Source organism: Onychomys torridus, chromosome 11 (assembly GCF_903995425.1).
Source record: "Onychomys torridus chromosome 11, mOncTor1.1, whole genome shotgun sequence".
Lineage (NCBI taxonomy): Eukaryota > Metazoa > Chordata > Mammalia > Rodentia > Cricetidae > Onychomys > Onychomys torridus.
The window spans coordinates 3,691,409-3,710,584 of NC_050453.1; the positions used below are offsets into that span (position 1 = coordinate 3,691,409).

General features: G+C 45.7%; 1 protein-coding gene across 2 annotated transcripts; it reads right to left on the minus strand.

The window, feature by feature from the left end:
• Nucleotides 1-853: 853 nt before the first annotated feature.
• Nucleotides 854-18,191, minus strand: Nek2 (NIMA related kinase 2). Of its 2 annotated transcripts, none has more exons than XM_036203099.1 (8): nt 17,910-18,191; nt 17,183-17,400; nt 16,662-16,902; nt 12,900-12,982; nt 12,170-12,296; nt 11,218-11,437; nt 8,017-8,142; nt 854-2,988 (listed from the first exon to the last, which is right to left on the minus strand). In XM_036203099.1, exons 1-8 carry the CDS (start codon nt 18,003-18,005, stop codon nt 2,768-2,770), a joined length of 1,332 nt encoding a protein of 443 aa, XP_036058992.1. In that variant the 5' UTR covers nt 18,006-18,191; the 3' UTR covers nt 854-2,767. The 2 variants fall into 2 exon arrangements, with proteins under 2 accessions (XP_036058992.1, XP_036058993.1); XM_036203100.1 differs by lacking the exon at nt 17,910-18,191 and adding an exon at nt 17,495-17,628.
• Between the last annotated feature and the right edge of the window lie 985 nt (nt 18,192-19,176).

A 19,176-nucleotide genomic window follows, 5' to 3' on the forward strand; every position in this document is an offset into this window, starting at 1 on the left:
TGGGTTCAGGGAGGACTCTGCCTGAATAAAGTAGAGGTCGAGAAAGACACCCAACATCAACTTTGTGCCTACACACAGGCATGTGTCTACACCTACACACACACACCCCAAATTAAGTTCTCTAAGGGTAGCAGTACATCCATCTCATCCCAGCACAAGCTAGGCTTCCTGAGAGTGTTCTGCTCAGTCAGCAGCATCACCAGACTCTACCTATGGGACACTTGCAGCACCCCCTCCTCAGTTACGACTTTCAAGAATGTGTCTAAACATCACCCAGTGTTCCCTATAGAGCAGACTTGCTCGGGTCAGCACTGCTGGCCTCCATGATCAATGAGAGGGTGCGGTCCACTACAGCTTACCAGTGGAATATAGCTCCCTGGGCATCACCCACTTTTCTTCAATCCAATTCAGAGACCAATAAACACAAAAGACATATAACTGTAGGAAATTGACATACAGAATAAAAATAAAACACAGATATCATGAGCTAAGGAGATGGCTCAGTCAGAAAGCCATGCTATGCAAACATGAGGAACTAAGTTCAGGCCCCACACCACATAGAAAGTTAGATGCAGTAAATGTGCTTGGAATCTCTACACTAGGGAGGCAGAGGCAAGAAGAAAGAACCCCGGAATGTGGGAGATAGCAAGCCTGATAAAATTGGTGAGCCAGAGGCCAGGGAGACGCTGTATCAAAAATCAAGGTAGACAATTCCTGAACAATGACACCTGAGGTTGCCCTCTAGGCTCCAAATGCATCTGCACGCGCGCACACACACACCAAACATTACAATGATGAATTTCCACAAAATAGATTTTTATTGTATTGGAAATTTTATAAATAAGATGACTGGTTATTCATAAACAATTGTATCCAATTAAGTTTTCTAAAGTTAGGAACATTTAAAACCTCATACTTAAGATTTTTATATATATAGGATTTTACTCTGTATTGCTATACCAATATCATTACAGACCAAAGGAGAAAAAGGAAAAGGAAAAACCACCAGGTTTCTAGTTTTCAATAGGATTTCCCATCTGGCAGATTGTCACAGCAACAGACAGACAAGATGCTTACCATATTTTAACATTCCAAGCTGCCAACAAAGACATAGCTGCAAGAGATCCAGGCATTGCATCTGCATCTGCAAGAGATCCCTGGCACTGCCTTCTGTAGCTACAAGTGCCAAACAATAGAGAATTTACACAAAGCATTAAAAAAAGTCAACCCTGGCAAGTTACACACCCAATCAAGTTGTTACAGACCCAGAAAGTAAAGGACACAGAATTTTAAAATGCAAGAAGTCTGTATGTTTAACCATGAGACAAGTGGCATTAAAATGCTTCTGACCTCCCCTCTCAGCCAACAGCACTTATTAAGTAAGGCAAATGAACCTCCTTTTGATAAGGTCTTCAGAAAATTAATCAGCAAATGTCTGGCCCTAATACAGGTGAGGGCAGTATCACCCTCAATAACACACACCACACAGTTCTTTTCTGAAGCTGTTTCAAGGGGCTGTGGACAGAGGGCAAAGGTGGCCTGCTTTCTTCCCAGTGGCCTTAAACAGACCACCTTTCTAAAGACAGTTCTCTAACATTAGGGAACTATAAGTGTGATTTAAAATATGAAGACCCTGTAGCATTTCAGACTGTTCAGTTCATACTTAGGGGCACTTAATACAGACAGGGCATAATCTGGAGTCCTTCAGTGAAATAACCATCTATTCAAGGCCATACAAGAACTGGGAGAGTGAGTCTCTTGGACACAGAGGCATTTCAGGTGGAGAATGACAGTGAGCAGCTCTCCTGGGCTCTCCAGCAGCCTCCTGTCCCCAGGTACCCTCCTGTGCCACGTAACAGCAGCGTGTTGAGGGCCTCATCGGTGTCAGCCTCCTCCTTGGGTTTCTTCGGGAATCTAAATGCCTCTTCTGCACTCACTGGGAGCTGTTCCGGCAGGAGTTTCCCTGAAGGTAAATCCACGCTCTTAGGTAGAAGCTTCAACCCTTTCATTTCTCTCCCAGAGTCTGGTCACTGGTATTTTAACTAGCACAATAAATAGATTGGAACTGGAATGCTGGGCTTTCAGGTCAATGGCTGGGTCTCTCCCTGTAATATCACACACTAAAAAACCTCTCCCTGACATCTGTAATGCGACCCTGTGAAAGAGCAAAGACTCCTGCCCTGTCAGATCCCCTGTGAACAGTGAAGTCACACCCCAGCTGCAGCCTCATCTGGAAACTGCAATGAAGGCAGGAGACACCAACACCTAACCACCACTAAGTGGCTGAGGACCACTAAGAGACTAGACCATATACATCATCCAAGGTTGTGGACAGCAGATGCTGGACACACAGTTTCTGTTGTGCAGATTTACAGTGTAAGACTAAACATGACAGATGCAGGCATACCACTCAGTCACACAAATTATTCAGTGAGTCCTCCAGCTTAAATATTCTTTCCCTAACATTATCTTCTAAAAAATCTATGGTGTCCCTTCTCATATTCCCAGTAGTAATCACACACAGGATCAAAAGCCCAACTAACCAGCAAAGGCACCATGCTTTCTATACAGGAATATTAGGAGGAAAAGGGAGACATGTCCATCTTGTAGACCTGTTGCTGAAACAGAGCACAAACAATCCCAGCATCATGCTTACTGCACACAAAGGTGAAGCTCAGAATCAGACACACAAAACTACAGCAGTTGAGTACCAATTTCTAGTGGGCTGGAGGAACTGAATACTGACCAAGCTCCATGCCTTGGTGGCCTAGCGCATGCCCAGGATCTGCCTGCTTTTTAGCTGGTAGTTTTTTTCAATATCTGACAGGGCTTGAGCCCGCAGCTGGGCAGCATGAAGCCTCTTCTTCAGGTCCTTGCACTTGGACTTGGCAAGCTGGCTCTCGGAATTCTCACTTCTTGTGACATTCTCTTTGCTTTCCCCACGGAAATGAACCTTCTTCCTCATTATTGATGATGGAAGTTCAAGTTCTTTAGAAAGAAAAAGAGAGGGGTCTGTGTTACCTGAGACTAACTCTGTCATACAGGTCAAAGGTTACTGACCTACAGCGGACACCTGTGTATTATTCTCTGGATAAGCAGTCAGCATAGGATGGCAGAGACCAATTGTGTGTGTGGACATATGCACGTGAATACAGGTACCATCAGATCCAGAAGAGGGCACTGGATCTCCTGCAGCTGGAGTTATAGGTGGTTATGAGACACCTTATGTGGGTGCTGGGAACTGAACTCAGGTCCTCTACAGGATCTGCATGTGCTCTTAACCACTGAAGCATCTTTCCAGGCCCAGTTTTTTGTTTTGTTTTGTTTGTTTAAGCTATGATCTTGCTATGTAGCTCAGGCTGTCCTTACCCTCATGATGCTCCTGCCTCAGCCTCCTTCATAGCTACACAGGCATGAGTTGACACTATGCCCTGAAATACACCAAATAATCAAGGACAAATGCTTTGATTTCTTAATAGTCAACTTTTCTCTTAAAGGTCAATGCACTGGGGTTGTGGGAAATCAGTATTTACTCTGTTCCTGAGAACTTATGACAGGTGACCTCACTAGCACAGCTTTCTTATAGAGCATACTTAGAACATTCAAACAGTTCACACACCAAAATGTGTGTCTAAGCGACTGTAGAGCGAACAAGGCCAGCCAAGCTGCAGTGAATGTGTGATGCGTGTCTCCCATGCACTGATAACCCCTAACTACAGAGGGTGCTGTCGGGGCTCAACTTCCCTTTGTGTGCATTTCAAGGAAGTATGTGTAGTGGATAGCATCCTAGCATTGGCCTGGAAGTTCCAACCCCCACTGAGGCTTCGGTAATGGTCACGCCCACAAGGCGGGGCGGAGGAGGAAGCGGAAGACCCAGGATCAGGAGGAGGTCTTTCTCGGTTCTGGGACCCTGGACGCAGGAGGTAGACCGAGCAGAGTTCTCCAGAGAACACTGCCGGACTGCGCCATACCTTTGCCAGACCCTACAACTTATCCCTTCATTTGTAAGTTACCCCACAAAATAAACCTCCCTTTTAACTATGTGGAGTGGCCTTAATAATTTCACCAATATCTGGCGCCCAGCGTTTGTGGTAGGAATTCACGAAAAAGCTTCTTGCCTCATGAGCCCCATCTCAGGCCCGAGCTACACTCGGCTGATGGTGGTGGCGCATGCTGGCAGGATTTACTGAAGAAGGCAGAGGCAGGAGGATCCCGAGTTGAGGCCGGCCTAGGAGAAGCTAGGGCCGGGGCAGAGACACAAACAGTGTCGGTGGGACCATGGAGGCAGTGGCTGCTGCTTCGAGTTGCCAGCTGTTTCTCATCGTGTTGGTGACTGCGGTGATGCTGCTATCTGGGACAAAAGGTTTACTGCTGCTTGTTCAGAGAAGAATTGCCAGAACCAGCACGTTACAAGAAAGCATCGGCAAAGGTCAGTTTGGAAAAGTCTGGCAAGACAAATGCTGGGGAGAAATTGCTGTGAAGATATTCTCTTCTAGGGAAGAACGTTCATGGTTCCGAAAGACAGACAGACATGAGATTGTGATTGCTCCAAACCACAGAGGAGGCAAAAAAAAAAAAAAAATCTAAAGGGAACCATGATCATGCCTAACAGTGACTTTGAAATCTTCAAAAGGAAGATGGGACTCCACAATGATGATTCCACATGAACTATGATAAAGCCATTAAGCTGATTAACACCACAGAAAGATCAACTTTGGACTACAAACTGGTCAGGACAATTTTAAGATGGCTAGTTGAGATGATCCAGCCTGACGGACTACTCGAACAAGGACTTGAAACAAGCCCTGCACTTTCTCATTATGCAGCGGCTGGACAAATGATACAGGACTTGACAATTAACCCAAAAATAGAGTTGAGGTTTAAAAAAAAAAAAAAAAGAGAGAGAGAAAGAAAGAAAAAGGAGAATATAGATATGAGGTAGATCACTGAAACTACTCTGAGAAAAAAGATAAAAAAATAATAGGATAAATGGGTAGATCATTGAATCTACACTAAAAAGAAAAAGGGAAAAATATAAAAATGACAAAAGGTAGATTATTGAAACTTTTATGAAAAGAAAAAAGAGAATATGAATACGATAAGAAAAAAGATCAAATTTTGAATCTACTTTTAAAAAAGGAACTACTTGTTTTAAATAGGATAAGTACTGAAACATTTTTTGCCTGAGTTTATCAAATATTACTGGACTGTTATATATAATGGAGTTTTTCTGCCTGAATCTATCAAATGTTAATGGACTAGACATCATTAATGTAATCTTGACTGTGTATATTGTATATACTTAATGGATAGGATTTTTCTTGTATTAGTTATAACCTTTTTTAAATTTTAGACAAAAACAGGGGAAATGTGGTGGGTATTGTGTTCCCTGAAATATTGTGTGTTCCCTGAAATAAACATATCTGGGGTCAGAGAACAGACAGCCACTAGAACAGAGCCACAAATGGTGGCTAGAAAATGGGAAGAGTAAGCCATAACAGAAGTTGGGCAGTGGTGGTGCATGCCTTTAATCCCAGCTATTGGGAGGCAGAGCCAGGTGGATCTCTGAGTTCAAGGCCACTTTAGAAACAGCTAAGCATGGTGACCCACGCCTTTAATCCCAGAAACCCAACCTTTAATCCCAGGGAGTGGGGGCAAAAAGAGAAAGGTGTATAAGGCGTTAGGACCAGGAACTAAAGGAGTAAAGCATGTAGATAGTTAAGCATTTGGTTGGTTAAGCATTCAGGCTTTGGAGCAACACAGTTCAGCTGAGATTCATGTGGAGGAGGGCTCAGAAGCTTCCAGCCTGAGGAAAAAGGATCACCTGAGGAACTAGCAAGTACCTTTAAGATTCCTGCTACAAATATGCCTAACTATCTCCCGAGTTTACACTATGGCTACTGTGAGTGAACAAAGGCCCTTTTCTAGTAGGGGGCGACAGGCCATAAGCAAATGCAGATGAAGATCTAAGTGACCTGTGCAGGGAGATGGCGCAGAGGTGCAGAGAGGCAGCTGGGTGATGCTCATGGGGATCAAGTGAGAGCTAAGTTCCAAGGAAGGTGAAGTGAGACAGCTGGAGGGAGAGGCTGGCTCCCATAAGTGCCCTGAGTTCCTCCGTCACTTTTTACTTCAAAGCACAAGCTGTTGCCAGCAGACCTTAGCACCAGTGTGGAAGATGCAGCTGTCTCCCGCCATGACCAACACTCCCGCACTTTTACACCATGGCATCTCTAATGGGACGGTACTGAGAAAGTGTTTAGAAAAAGAGCATTGCATCCAATAGCATGCTTCACTAAGTAGACAGAGGGACTTCGAGATGTGGCTGACCACTTGGCTGCACTGTGCAAAAGGACATCCCATCTCGCCAATGTCCTGGGCCTGAGTTGGCAGCTACTCACTTTCACTCTGTGGCTTGTGGCTGTGACACACTCAGGTGTGTAACACTCAAGACTCAAGTCTGAGCTGCAGTGGGCTCTGTAGCTTTAAACACCATGATTCAAGGGTGTTGTTACACACCCATCTATGCACCCCATAAAACGAAACCCAGCTACTACCTTTGCTCAAAGACACCAGGGCAGATGTGAACACACCCTTAGCTAAAGAGCAGTCTCCAGAGGGTCTTTAGAATCATCTGAGTGTGAATGTGAAACACATACAGTTTTTCTCCTTATTTTGTGGCTAGCCTAGAACTTGCTATGTAGACCAGGCTGGCCTCAAACTCACACTTATCTGCTTGCCTCTGCCCTCTGAAAGCTGGGATTAAAGGTGTGTAAAGTCAGAGGGTAAATTTTGGGAGTCAGGGTTCTCCTTCCACCACATGGTCCTAGAGAGTAAATTCGGTCACCCACTCAGCTATCTTGGAAACCCAAGTTGTATTTTCTTTTTTGTTGTTTATTTTTATTTTGTAAATTATGTGTATGTGTGTGTATTCATGTGTGTGGGGACTGAGGGAGGGGTTATGTGCATATGAGTCCAAGGACCTGAGGAGGCCAGAAAAGGACTTCGGTTCCCCTGGAGCCAGAGTTCCAGGCAGGTGGGCTGGATATGGGTGCTGGGAACCAAACTCAAGTCCTCAGGAAGAACAGTGTAAACTGAATAAGAATAGACTCCAAGGTTGGGGGTTTAGCTCAGTGGTAGAGCGCTTGCCTAGCAAGCGCAAGGCCCTGGGTTCGGTCCTCAGCTCCAGGAAAAAAAAAAAAAAGAGCAGACCCCATAGGCTCATATATTTGAATGCTTAGTCATCGGGAGCGGGGTGCTGGGGAGGATTAGGAGGTGTGCTGGAGGAACTCCATCTGTCCCTGGGGTGGCTTTATGCCCAGAGGATGAAGGTGCAGCTCCAGCTACTTCTCCAGTGGCCCGTCTGCTCCCTGCTCTGACGATAACAGACTCGGCCTCTGCAGCTACAAGCCAGCCACAATGAAACCCCTTCTTCTCTGAGCTGTCTTGGCCATGGTGTCTCTCCACAGCAACAGAACAGTGCCTGAGACAGGAAGCAGCACTAACCCGGTGCCGTCACTCTGGCCCCTCCTTCTGTTAAGACTGGCTTGAACTCACTCTGGAGGACAGGCTGGTCTCAAACTCCAGCAATTCCTGTCTTCCACAGGCTAGAATTACAGATTTTCACCACCTGTTAATCCCTATCTTCTATGGTGACTGAAGTGTGCCAGTTTGAAAATACCAAGGTTTTTACTTGAAAATGAAAAGAAATATAGTTTTGATAACATAACCAAAGAAAATATCCAGAAAAAAATTTGAAATGCACAGTTTTGAAAATGTTTACATTTCAAAAATTAAATATTTAAGTGTGGTTTGATAAGGTGGGTGAAGCTGTCTCAGGTCTCTCACCCAGGAAATCAGTCACAACACCAACAGAATCTCATTCCCACTCCAGTACACATGCTCTGTGAAGTGACCTGACATCTGAGTCTGTAAACTAAAGCACTACAAACACCTGACGGTCACACTGACTGTACATGTGCACGTGGGGCACAGTGTATGCAGAGCTGACGGACATACCTGGGCCACTAGCCAGACACAGGAATCTCTGCTCCAGCAGCAAGTTGTAGTTCTTCACCAGACTCTCGGCTCTGGCCAGTTTGTCCTCCGCTAGTCTCTCTCGAATACAAAGTTCACGTTCCTTCTCTTTAAAAAGGGAAGGAAGAAAGGAAACAAATAAGGGCTTTGGCCATAAAACCACTCACTCACTCACTCACTCACTCACTCCCGTCTGGCAATCCCCTACTTTGTCTCATTGCTGGGCGCCAGGGAGGTTCCTTCATTGCAGCGGTCCTCAACCGTCCTGACACTGCGACCCTTGAACACAACTCCTCATGCTGTGGTGACCCTCAACCATAACATTATTTAATTGCTACTTCATAAATACAATTTTGCTACTGTTATAAACTGTAATGTAAATATCTGGTATGCAGGATGTGCTTTCATTATTACAAACTGAACATAACTAAAGCATAGTGATGAATCACAAAAACAATATGTAATTATATGTTGAGAAATTCTGTCTTGAAGCATGCTGTAGCATGGGTAACAGTTGTAGTATAACAATAATAAATTATATTGCTACATTTTATGTCAGAATGCATAAACAGCCGTCAGTGGAAGGTTGAGATTGCTTCTTTCTCTCCAGATCACATATTCTCGGGGCAGTCTCTGCAAGAGCACACAAAGACATCTTCCACAACAAGTCTACTTCTGTGTTTAGGATTGATAACCAGCAAGCTGGAACACCCTGTTTCACAAAGCTATCTTGTTGGAAATGGAAGAAGGGTAACAGTCTCAGACAGAAAGGCTATAAACCAAATACTTGATCCAGAATTGTGTAAATGACATTGTAGAGAAGTCAGTTCTTGTGGCACAGCTGTTAACAAGTTCAGTGAACTCTGGAGTCACCTTAGGAACCTCTTCAACGTCAACTGTGAATGGGCTTCTGGCACATGCAATGGGTGTCAGGGAGATTTGGAAAACACAATGAATTGTCATCTGCAAGCAGGTGCATGTGTGTTTTATTGCTGTTGGTGGCGGCTTTTTTTGTTTGTTTGTTTGTTTTTTCTGTGTAGCTTTGGAACCTGTCCTAGATCTTGCTCTGTAGACCAGGCTGGCCTTGAACTCACAGAGATTCTCCTGCCTCTGCCTCCTGAGTGCTGGGATTAAAGGCGTGCACCATCATTGCCCTGTGCAAGTGTTCTCTCACAGAAATTAGCATCTGGTAAGGTAGGCAACATATGAATTCTATTATCATCCAATTTGTTTCTGTTTCTGCCAAAGCTAAAGTTTCATTTGGAATAATCTGATCTTTTCAGACAAATCGAGGCACGTTGCATTTGGTCCTTGCAGTATAACTTTAACTCATTCAAGATGGCGAAGATGTCAACCAAATAAGTTATTTTCTGCAATTCATTTTCATCGCTGGAAAGTGCTTTGAACTGCAGTCTTGCTTTCTGATTAAAAACATTTTGAGTTCATCACAAAGCTCAAAAGCGTATTTTAAAACATTTCCTCTTGCTCACCATCTCTCTTCAGTGTGAAGAGCAGAGCTTTGTTCCCAGATCCACCGTGTAGCACAGCCGAGCAAACAGTTGACCCTTTAAAGTACTCACTTTACAAAAGGGACGGAATACATGCCTGTCGTGACTTCTTGTAACTCCTGTGGCACTGTCTTCATTGCTGATATCCGCCGATGAATCATACAGTGAGTTTGGATGACTTTTGGTGTTCAGATGGCTTTTTCAATGTTCAGTACCAAACGCTGAAATCCAGATTGACATCCTAGCACAGCTGGAGCACCATCTGTACAAATACCACAAACTTTCCCCACGAGCTCTTATGCTCTTTCAGAATGAACCAACTCTGTCAAATAGATCATGTTGATTCAAGAGGTTTGTATAAAAAGCAGCTCACCTTTAAAGTCACCCCATCACTACACCTCCTGCAAACCAGCACCTGTATTCATCAAGCTGGATACTAAATACTGTAGTGGAGCAGACTGAATTTCCTGGGTTACCTGATCAAGACCGTCAGCAGACGTGCCATCCATTCTTCTGCAGTGTCCTTAGAGACGGAAACTGCACTGGACTGTGTAACAAGCTGTCTCCAGTGTAACTTCAACAATGTCTTCAGCCACTGGCAACAGTAAATCCTCAGCAACATGTCAGGTCACAGTCCTGGCAGTTCTGGGTGCCCCCAAATACAAAGCTTCAGCAACTGCCGTGTTTGGTGGTATTTGCCACCAGTATCAAGTCCATCAGCTTTGCTTCTAAAGTAGTTTGATAGCTTTGCTATCAAAATGGCATTTTAGTTTGCTTGGCTTCAGCTGACAGAACTTCACAACAGATGACACAGTGCAATTTCTCAATGCCTGCTGTTATTATTGAAGGAAAACCATACTGTAAAAAATCCTCCTTATACTTTCTTAACATCCTCTCTACACAACCATTACTGTGGGATGGTTTTCTAATGAAAATAATATAAGCAATAGCTTTACTAATTCAAAAGATATGCATGGCATAGTTCAGTCAATACAGTACACTGAAGTTTCCTATGATTTACCATTGTGTTGTTTTTTACATACCAGTTACTATCACTAGGGGGCAGTATTCACATCAACCACATCTGATATAAAAAGACTGATCAGCATCCACTGGAAGGACCCATGGTACAGATTTTTTTTTTTCTAATAGTTGATGATTTTACTTTTACCCAGTAATTATAATTCGTAAAGCATTGTCTTATCTCCAATACTGATGTTTTCAACACAGTTGCTACTCTCTACATATATGTGACCGGTCTGCAAAAGTACATCATGACACCAACCCTATTATATACACTTGTATTTGTTCCAGGTGTCTATGATGGGGTTGGCACAATGATGTTACTGGCCCAGGCACTTGTATGTGGGTGTATCTGCAAGTTGGTGGATCCACCTGGAGACAGATGGTGGAGATTCCTAAGACCACCAGAAATAAGTGTTTTCTGATAATGCCTGTCAAGACCCACAGGTTGAGAACCATACTCAAAAGAAAAGGCCTGAGATATAGCTCACTGGTATTTACAAAGGCCTGGATTCAACCCCAGTTCCCCACCACTAGAAAGAAACAAAAGGTTCTAAGAGGGCCTATACATACAAGCTCCTCTGTTCAAACCCCAGCCACACCTCCCCCATGGCACAGGCCACTAGCTCCCTTGGCCCCGGGCACGACTCACGCTCCAGACTGTCCTCTCGAGCTCTGAGTGCACGCTCTCGGTCCTGCAGCTGCATCTCCTTCAGCTTGAGCTCACTCAGCACAGGGCTGGAGGCCTGCGGCTTTGGAGGCTCGGCCCAGCGCTGGCCCCTCCTCTCCAGATGTCCCCTTTGCTCTTCTGCAACCAAGTCTGCTATCAAAGGGCTCTCCAGGATTTCTTCCACTGACGGTCGGTGGTAATCCTGGACAAACAGTGTGGCAGGTGGACCACAGAACAGTCATCTTAAGGAAAGCAGTTCCTTATGGAGGATAAACAAGACAAGAGGCACTTCCTCTGTCTAGAAACATCTGGAGAAACAAGGTCACTGGTCACTAGGTTCTGGGTCTGCAAGCTGACGCAGGTTTTAACTTACCTGTTCTCACCCCAACCTTCTAAGGAGGCTCAGGCCCTACAGGACGCCACACACTGCACACACACTGGCCATCACTGGGGTCTGCTGGGAGGAGCGAGACCTTTGTCCCTCTAAATACTGTTAAAGACATCCTCACCAGCCTTCAAACCTAAGACACACAAGCAGGCACACGAACATCCGCCTCTCATCCCACGGGCCAGAAAACCTCCTGTCAAGTCACCTCCTTTTGCTCTGTCCCCTTCTCCCTGGTTCTGGTCTCCAATCCCAAGGGACAGGGAGAGTAATAAGGCCCCCGACCTGGTCCCTTCCCCTTCTCTCAATCTTCCCATGGACTAGCCGTCAGTTAGTGTGGCATAAGGTGGTAAGGGAAACAGGAAGTGAGGTGTGAAGGTTGTCCAGGGTGTGTTTCCACGCCTGTGAGCTTTCACCTGTGCTAACACAACATTTAGTCAGAGAGGATGATGCCTCTTCAGTCCTCATCCGTCTACAGCAGAGTGTGCACTCCAAAGTTTACCCAGTGGATGAAAACAGACAGTGCACACACAGCCTGGCCGCCATTACCTTCAAGTTCAGCATCCGAGTGATGATGTCATTTAACCCGTCAGAGTAGCGGTAGGGGATTCGCCTGAACCTCCCTTCTCTGATTTTCCCAGCTAACTCTTTCTGGTTGAAAGCTGTAAATGGAGGCCTGGAATTTAAAAATCAATAAATAAAAGAGAAAAGAGAAGGGAGAGAAGAGGAGGCAAGGGAAGAAAAGGAAGTTAAAAAATGTTAAATGAATGCAGATAACGAGAATGAAGCGCTGGGCTCTGCTTGGCATCCTATTTCCCCGTCAGGGACTCTTCTGTGCTGTGCTTAGCAGGTTCTTGGTACTTCCTACATTCCGGGGTCTGTCCCATATGTTCTGGATATTCTGCAGCACCCTGCCTCTACTTCCTATTTCCAGAAGCACAGCCAAACTGTGTCAGCGGGGAGCAAAACTCTCTTCACCCCTGGAGAACTGTGTTCTGGGAAGAGCTTAGGTGGGAAAGAGGAGAGTGTCAAGAGCAGACCTTGTTCTCCAGACCCCAGGCCTTCCCCAGGACCTCTGCGGCATTCCTGCTTTGTCCCCCTGACCTATGAACTCTGCCCTGAGCAACCTGTCGGTTTCACTGGGAAACACGGATCCTTGAACAAAGCAGGACCCAGCCCCAGAGTTCCATTCCTAATTTGTAGAAGTCAGGGTGTGCTGTAGCTTCAACAGGTGACCAACAGAGTTGGTCTGGGCTCAGATGTTGTCCTCACTACTCACATTAACGCACACAGTTCATACAGCAGGCAACCCAGCGACCAGATGTCCGACTTCTCATTATAGGACAAGCGACTCATTTGCTCCTAGAAGACAAGGTAAGGAAGTACCAAGGAGCTGAGAGCTTGTTTTATTTCAAAGTTTACATTTTTCAACCTGACAGCTGGGGAGGCAACTTAGTTAGCAGACAGCTTGCCTAGCGAGCACAATGCCTGGGTTGGATCCCAAACACAAAATCAACAAGGTGTGGTAGTCCACACCTTAATCTCAGCACTTGGGAAGTAGAGGCAAGAGGGTCAGAAATTCAATGATGGGGCCGGAGAGATATCTCAGCAGTTAGGACTGGCTGCTCCTCCAGAGGACCCAGATTTCATTCCCAGCACCCACATGATAGTTCACTACAATCTGTAACTCTAGTTCCAGGGGATCTAACGCCCTTTGGTCTCCCCAGGCACTGTACACTTCTGGTGTACATGAATGCACGCAAAGCACTTCTACACATGAAATAAAAACCTAAAATAATCCAAAGTTATCTTCAGCTACATAACAAGTTCTAGGGTGACCCAGGTTGTGAGTTACTGTCAAAACAACAACCAACAGGGCTGGGCAGTGGTCGCACACCTTTAATCCCAGCACTCGGTGGCAGAGGCTGGCGGATCTCTGTGAGTTCGAGGCCAGCCTGGTCTATAGAGTGAGATCCAGTACAGGCTCCAAAGCTACACAGAGAAACCTTGTCTCAAAAAACCAAAGAAAAAAAAGCAAAAAAAAACCAACCAAAACAAAACCCACAATAAGTAAATCAATAAACTGAAAGTGAAACGGAACCTCAAAGTTTACTTTGAAAATGTTCACTTAAGAAGAAACAATGTTAAATTTTCTGTCTATAGCTAAAATTTTCAAAATTTCATATCCAAAGGGCTAATGTAGCTTAGCCTACAGCAATAAAGATGGCGGCTTCCACTCTACCCTCGAGTGCAGAATGAAACAGGGGAATGATCTGGTCCTGGCAACTTCACCCCATGCGATTCATTCACTCATCTCATTCTCACAAATAAAACGCTTATTGTGGGCTTGACACAACTCAAAGGCCAGCACGGGGAGCTGTCCTCACAGGAGGTAAACACCATTTTATTTTGTTTTGTTCAGAGACAGTGTCTCAGACTCCTAAGTTCAGACACCTGCCTCAGCCTCCAGGTAGCTGGGACTACACACAGCTGTGGGCACCAACTAGACACTCCATTTTAACCCATCACCTGAGTTAAAGGCCAGAGGATCAGGAGTTCAAAGTCATCCTCCATTAAATAGCAAGTTCAAGGCCAGCCTGGGCTACATGAGACTGTCTCAAAGATAAACAAATCAAGACAGGGGGCTAGAGAATGGCTTAATAACTCCAGCTCCAGGGAACTGCTGCCCTCTTCTGGGCTCCACAGGCAACACCCCCCCCCATTTTCTAAATCAAAATAATTAATTATAGAAAAAGCTAGAGTAACCAAAACATGAATTTAGTTTACATCTTAGTAGATATAGGTATAAAGATCTAACTTAACTATTCCTTTATATTCAAATACACACACACTTTTTTTTCCAGGCCACTGTTATAAGTTCCTTAGGCTGACAACACTTCCCCCAACTTATGCCTCAGGGAAATTGAATCCATCTAGTCACAAGGGCAGGTGGGAAAACGAGGCACAAAACAATGGCGCAGGTGTTATCTTCTTGATTTCCCTTTGTAATCATGCTTTCTGTGTGGAACTGGACACCATGGGAAAACTGGCCTGTTCCAAAAACAGAGTCACAACTCACAGAGTTTTATGCTGTCACCAGCTCTATTAGCATAATTATATCTCTAGAAGATCCTAGGCATCTCTGTGGATTTCAAAAGAAATCTCTGCTAAGATCTTATACACTTAAACACAATGTTGTTTTTTATGGACTCAAGGTTGGCTGGTGTTCATTTATTTATTTGTTGTTTGTTTGCTTTTGTTTTTTGAGACAGGGTCTCACTATGTAGTCTTAGCTGGCCTAGAACTCCCTATGGAGACCAGGTTGGGATTAAAGGCATGCCCTAGGATCTTGACATCTAATGACAGCTAAAAACTGTCATGCCCTTGCCTCAACAATTTCATCTCATGTTCTATAATCCAATACTAAGAAATGAGGAATAGCTGAGCAGTGGTGGTGCACACCTTTAATCCCAGCATTGGAGAGGCAGAGCCAGGCGGATCTCTGTGAGTTTGAGGCCAACCTGGTCTACAAAGCTAGTTCCTGGACAGCCAGGGCTACAAAAAGAAACCTTGTCTTGAAAAAAAAGAACAGTAATTAATAAACTCATACAAGGATATAAGGATATGCACAGAAGGGTGCCTTGGGATGGTGAGACATTTTGGAAGCTCTCTATAATTGCAGGCAAGGAACAGCAAGAACAGAAATGAAAACTGTAAAAACAAGATGCCCACGTGAGAAAGACCCAAGCCTCAAACATGAGGTCACTGTGAAGGTGAGCTGCGCACATGCATTTATCTCTCTGCTTCCTGCTGATACAGTGTGACCAGCTGCCTCCAGTTTCTGCACTGGCCCAGGACTCTACATGTTTAAAAAAAAAATACTCCCAGGGAGTCTGGGGCCATGTGTTCAGGATTGTCACCTTAGGAAACACTGTTGCTTTGTTGCTTTTTTTTGTTTGTTTTTTTTTGAGACAGGGTTTCTCTGTGTAGCTTTGCCTTTCCTGGAACTCACTTGGTAGCCCAGGCTGGTCTCAAACTCACAGAGATCCACCTGGCTCTGCCTCCTGAGTGCTGGGATTAAAGGCGTGCGCCACCACCGCCCGGTGAAACAGGGTTGCTTTTAAACACTACTTCACCGTTGTAGCCCTGGAACTTAGCACATGTGGCCATTTAAAAAAACCAAAACAAAAGCTGGGCATGGTGGCACACACCTTTAATCTCAGCAGAGGCAGGCCGATCTCCGTGAGCTCGAGGCCAGCGTGGTCTACATTTGGGATCCAGGCCAGCCAGGGCTACACAGAGAAACCCTAGGTGCTGGGGCACACTGGAGAAATCGCTCAGTGGTTAAGACTTGGGTTTGATTTCCAGTCTCAATATGACAGCTCACATCCATCTATAACCCTGGTTCCAAAGAACCCAGTGCTGTCTTCTGACTCCCTCGGGCACAAGGTACACTTATACACATATAGGCAAAACACTCATACACATAAATAAATCCTTAATTTTTTTTTAAAGCTCTAGTTGAATACTGAGAAATTAAATGAACAAGCAGTCCCTTTGGGGAAAAAAAAAATCTAAGAGGGTTAAAGAGAGGCCAGTGGGTAAACACTTGATGCTCTTCCAGAGGATGGAGTTCAATTCCCAGCATCCATGTCAGGTAGCTCACAACTGCCTGGAACTCAGCTTGAGTGTGTGAGGTGAGTGACTCCATTCTCTCTTCCAGTCTCTACCGTTACTCACACACGACATACACTCACAAGACACATACATGTATACATAATAATAAGATTTTAAAAATATATATTATATGTAAAAGAACTTGGGTTCTTGAAGCTCAGTGGTATAGTACTTGCCTCAAATACCTGACAGTCTACGTTCAATTCCTACCTACTACTGAGGGAAAAAAAGGAAAAAATAAAAACTTGAAACTTTATTGTAAATTCTGGGCTACTGCATTTATTAGCAATCCAAGCCTCCGTTCCCTTGCATCTGAACGCTTCGCCTAAGACACTAAAAAGTCTCTTAATTTTGAGATACTCACAGGAGACATGTAATAGGGTGTGCCAACAAATGTTTTTGCAAAACTCGTGTCATGGTTTAATATTCTCGCTAGTCCAAAGTCCCCAAGCTTGACATTGTGTTTGCTGTCCAGGAAGACGTTGGCCGGCTTCAGATCCCGATGAAGCACAGTATGGCCACCATCACTCCTTCTGTGACACTCTTTCAGGGCCAGGGTCAACTGAGTCATCACTCGAAGGACAAACTCTTCCTCTAAGTATTGTCTGGAGCAAAAGCAATCACACATTTTATGATCCTGAATAAAATAACTGAATGCAGGATAAACTATTTAAGCTTTCAAAGTGCACAAACATGGAAGTAACTTATTATTAAATATGAAATATGGGTGTTGTTTCATTAAGGATTTCCTAATGTACCATGCACCCACCAAACAAATACAAGAACCTTGTACTATGTTATTAAGGGCTCTGTCCCTGTTCCCAACACAAGCTGCTGAACAACAGCAAAGCTATACAACTTACAGTCAAAAAAGTTACCACTCACCTTTCCTTGGTCCCCTTTGTAATGACACTGGCCAGGTCCCCTCCTTCACAGTATTCCATCACGATGTACAAGGTTGTGTTGGTTCTGTCGATAATACGATCATAGTAACGGACGATGTTTGGATGTTTCAGCTCCCGAAGCAAGTTCACCTCAGACACAAGCATCTGCTTCTCCACCTCCGTCATGGAGCCATAGTCAAGTTCTTTCCACACCAGTATCTGAAACACAAAGTTTCCAAGGCATAAGAATGCATTATCCTCAGAGACAACGAATGAAAGGTCCAAACTTGAAAAACAGCACCCCCCACCTCACCTGTCAATATATATATTACAACTCAAGGTCATTATGATGGTTAATACTGTCAACTTGGCAGGGTCTAAAATCATCTAGGAGACAGATCTCTGGGTAGGTCAGCGAGGGAGTCCAGACTGGGTTCATTCAAGTGGGAAGACCCACCCTAAATGTGGGTGGTACCAAGAAGCAGCAAGCCAGCTGAGCACCCATCTCAAGGCTCCCTGCGGATACAGAGTGTCTAGTGGCCTCGAGTTCCTGCCGCCATGCGTTCCGGCCGCGGGGGCCCGCACCCTCGAACCCTTCCCTCTGAAGTGGCTTTTGTCAGGTCCTTCAGGTGAGGACCTGCCCTGCCCCTTCCGGGTGTAGGCGAGGCTTGCTCTTCCCAAAGCGGGTAGGTCCACCGAGGACCGGCTGCGCCGCGGCGATGCCTCACCTTGCCGTCGCTCTTCCTCCGAATCTTCTGGCAGCGGCCGTAGGAGCCGGTGCCGATGCTGTGCAGCACCTCGTAGTCTTCCACCCGGGACGGCATGGCGGGTGGCCGCGCACCGGGATAACCGTAGCACCCCGCCTCGCCCCAGAAGCCTAGGCTCAGCCCGCCGCAGGCCAACCGCGCCGAGCAGCCCTGCCGCCCGGAGAACCGCGCCAACCTCCGGAGCCCGAGATCTACCGGCCGCCTGGTCAACCGTCGCGGGCCGCGGCCTCGCCATCTATTGGTCGACAGCGAAGATGCCTCTTAGCTCTGATTGGCTGAGGAAACATAACACTGCTAAGCATCTTGGGGAAAAATTACGTGTCGCTAGGCAACCGCGTCCGGCGTTGGTGTGGGCGTCTAGTTGCTTGGTGGAACAGGCGCTGCGCAGGAAACCCCGGGGAGCTGGGCTCGCAAAGCTTGTTGGGACTCGGTGATGCCATCCTCCGTCGCGGTCGCTGGGGTAACGCAGGTTCGGGGAGCTCCTGGTCCAGAGGCTCCCGCCTTTCGACCTTTCCACTTTGACCCTCACCCTTTCCGCTCTGTTCGGCACCTAGCCGTGTGTGTTGAGGACTCGATGACCCTGAGGGACGTGAAGAGTGAGCCAAGCGCTTTGTATACCTCCATACACACCTAGGGAGCAAGGAGCATCCAGCCGGGAGTGGTGGCGCACGCAGGCGGGTATCTGTGAGTTCGAGGCCAGCCTGGTCTGCGTAGTAAGTTCCAGGACATCCAGGGCCATGTAAAGGGACCCTGCCTTATCTCCCCCCCACGGGGCCCCGAGAGAGAAACGGGAGGAGGGGAGAGGAAGGGAGGAAGAGAAGGAACCTGTGTTTCCATCTTTCTCATGAGGAAAATGGAAACTCGGCGTAACTCATTTGCTGGGCCCAACTACGCAGAATAGAACTGATCAAAAAAATTTTTGGCCGGGCGGTGGTGGCCTCCCAGTACTAGGGAGGCAGAAGCAGGCGGATCTCTGTGAGTTCGAGGCCAGCCTGGTCTCCAAAGCGAGTTCCAGAAAAAGGCTCAAAGCTACACAGAGAAACCCTGTCTCGAAAAACAAAAACAAAAAACAACAACAACAAAAATTTAATGGGTATTCATAGTATTCTAATATTATTCATAATAACAGAGTTGACATGTGAGTTCTGAGCACAGTTACCATAGATTATATCTCTGAACATTAACCTGAGAGACCTGTGCAACATATAAGATTATCCAAAACCTAGGG

What these genes read in the sequence shown, in the direction of transcription:
- Nek2 (XM_036203099.1), bottom strand. Translation starts at nt 18,005, where the DNA reads ATGCCGTCCCGGGTGGAAGACTACGAGGTGCTGCACAGCATCGGCACC. An exon ending in CTCGGATGCTGAACTTGAAG is followed by an intron (nt 11,438 to 12,169) that starts GTAATGGCGGCC and finishes CTGTTTGTCCAG; the next exon opens with GATTACCACCGACCGTCAGT. An exon ending in TCGAGAGGACAGTCTGGAGC is followed by an intron (nt 8,143 to 11,217) that starts GTGAGTCGTGCC and finishes CCCTTTTTAAAG; the next exon opens with AGAAGGAACGTGAACTTTGT.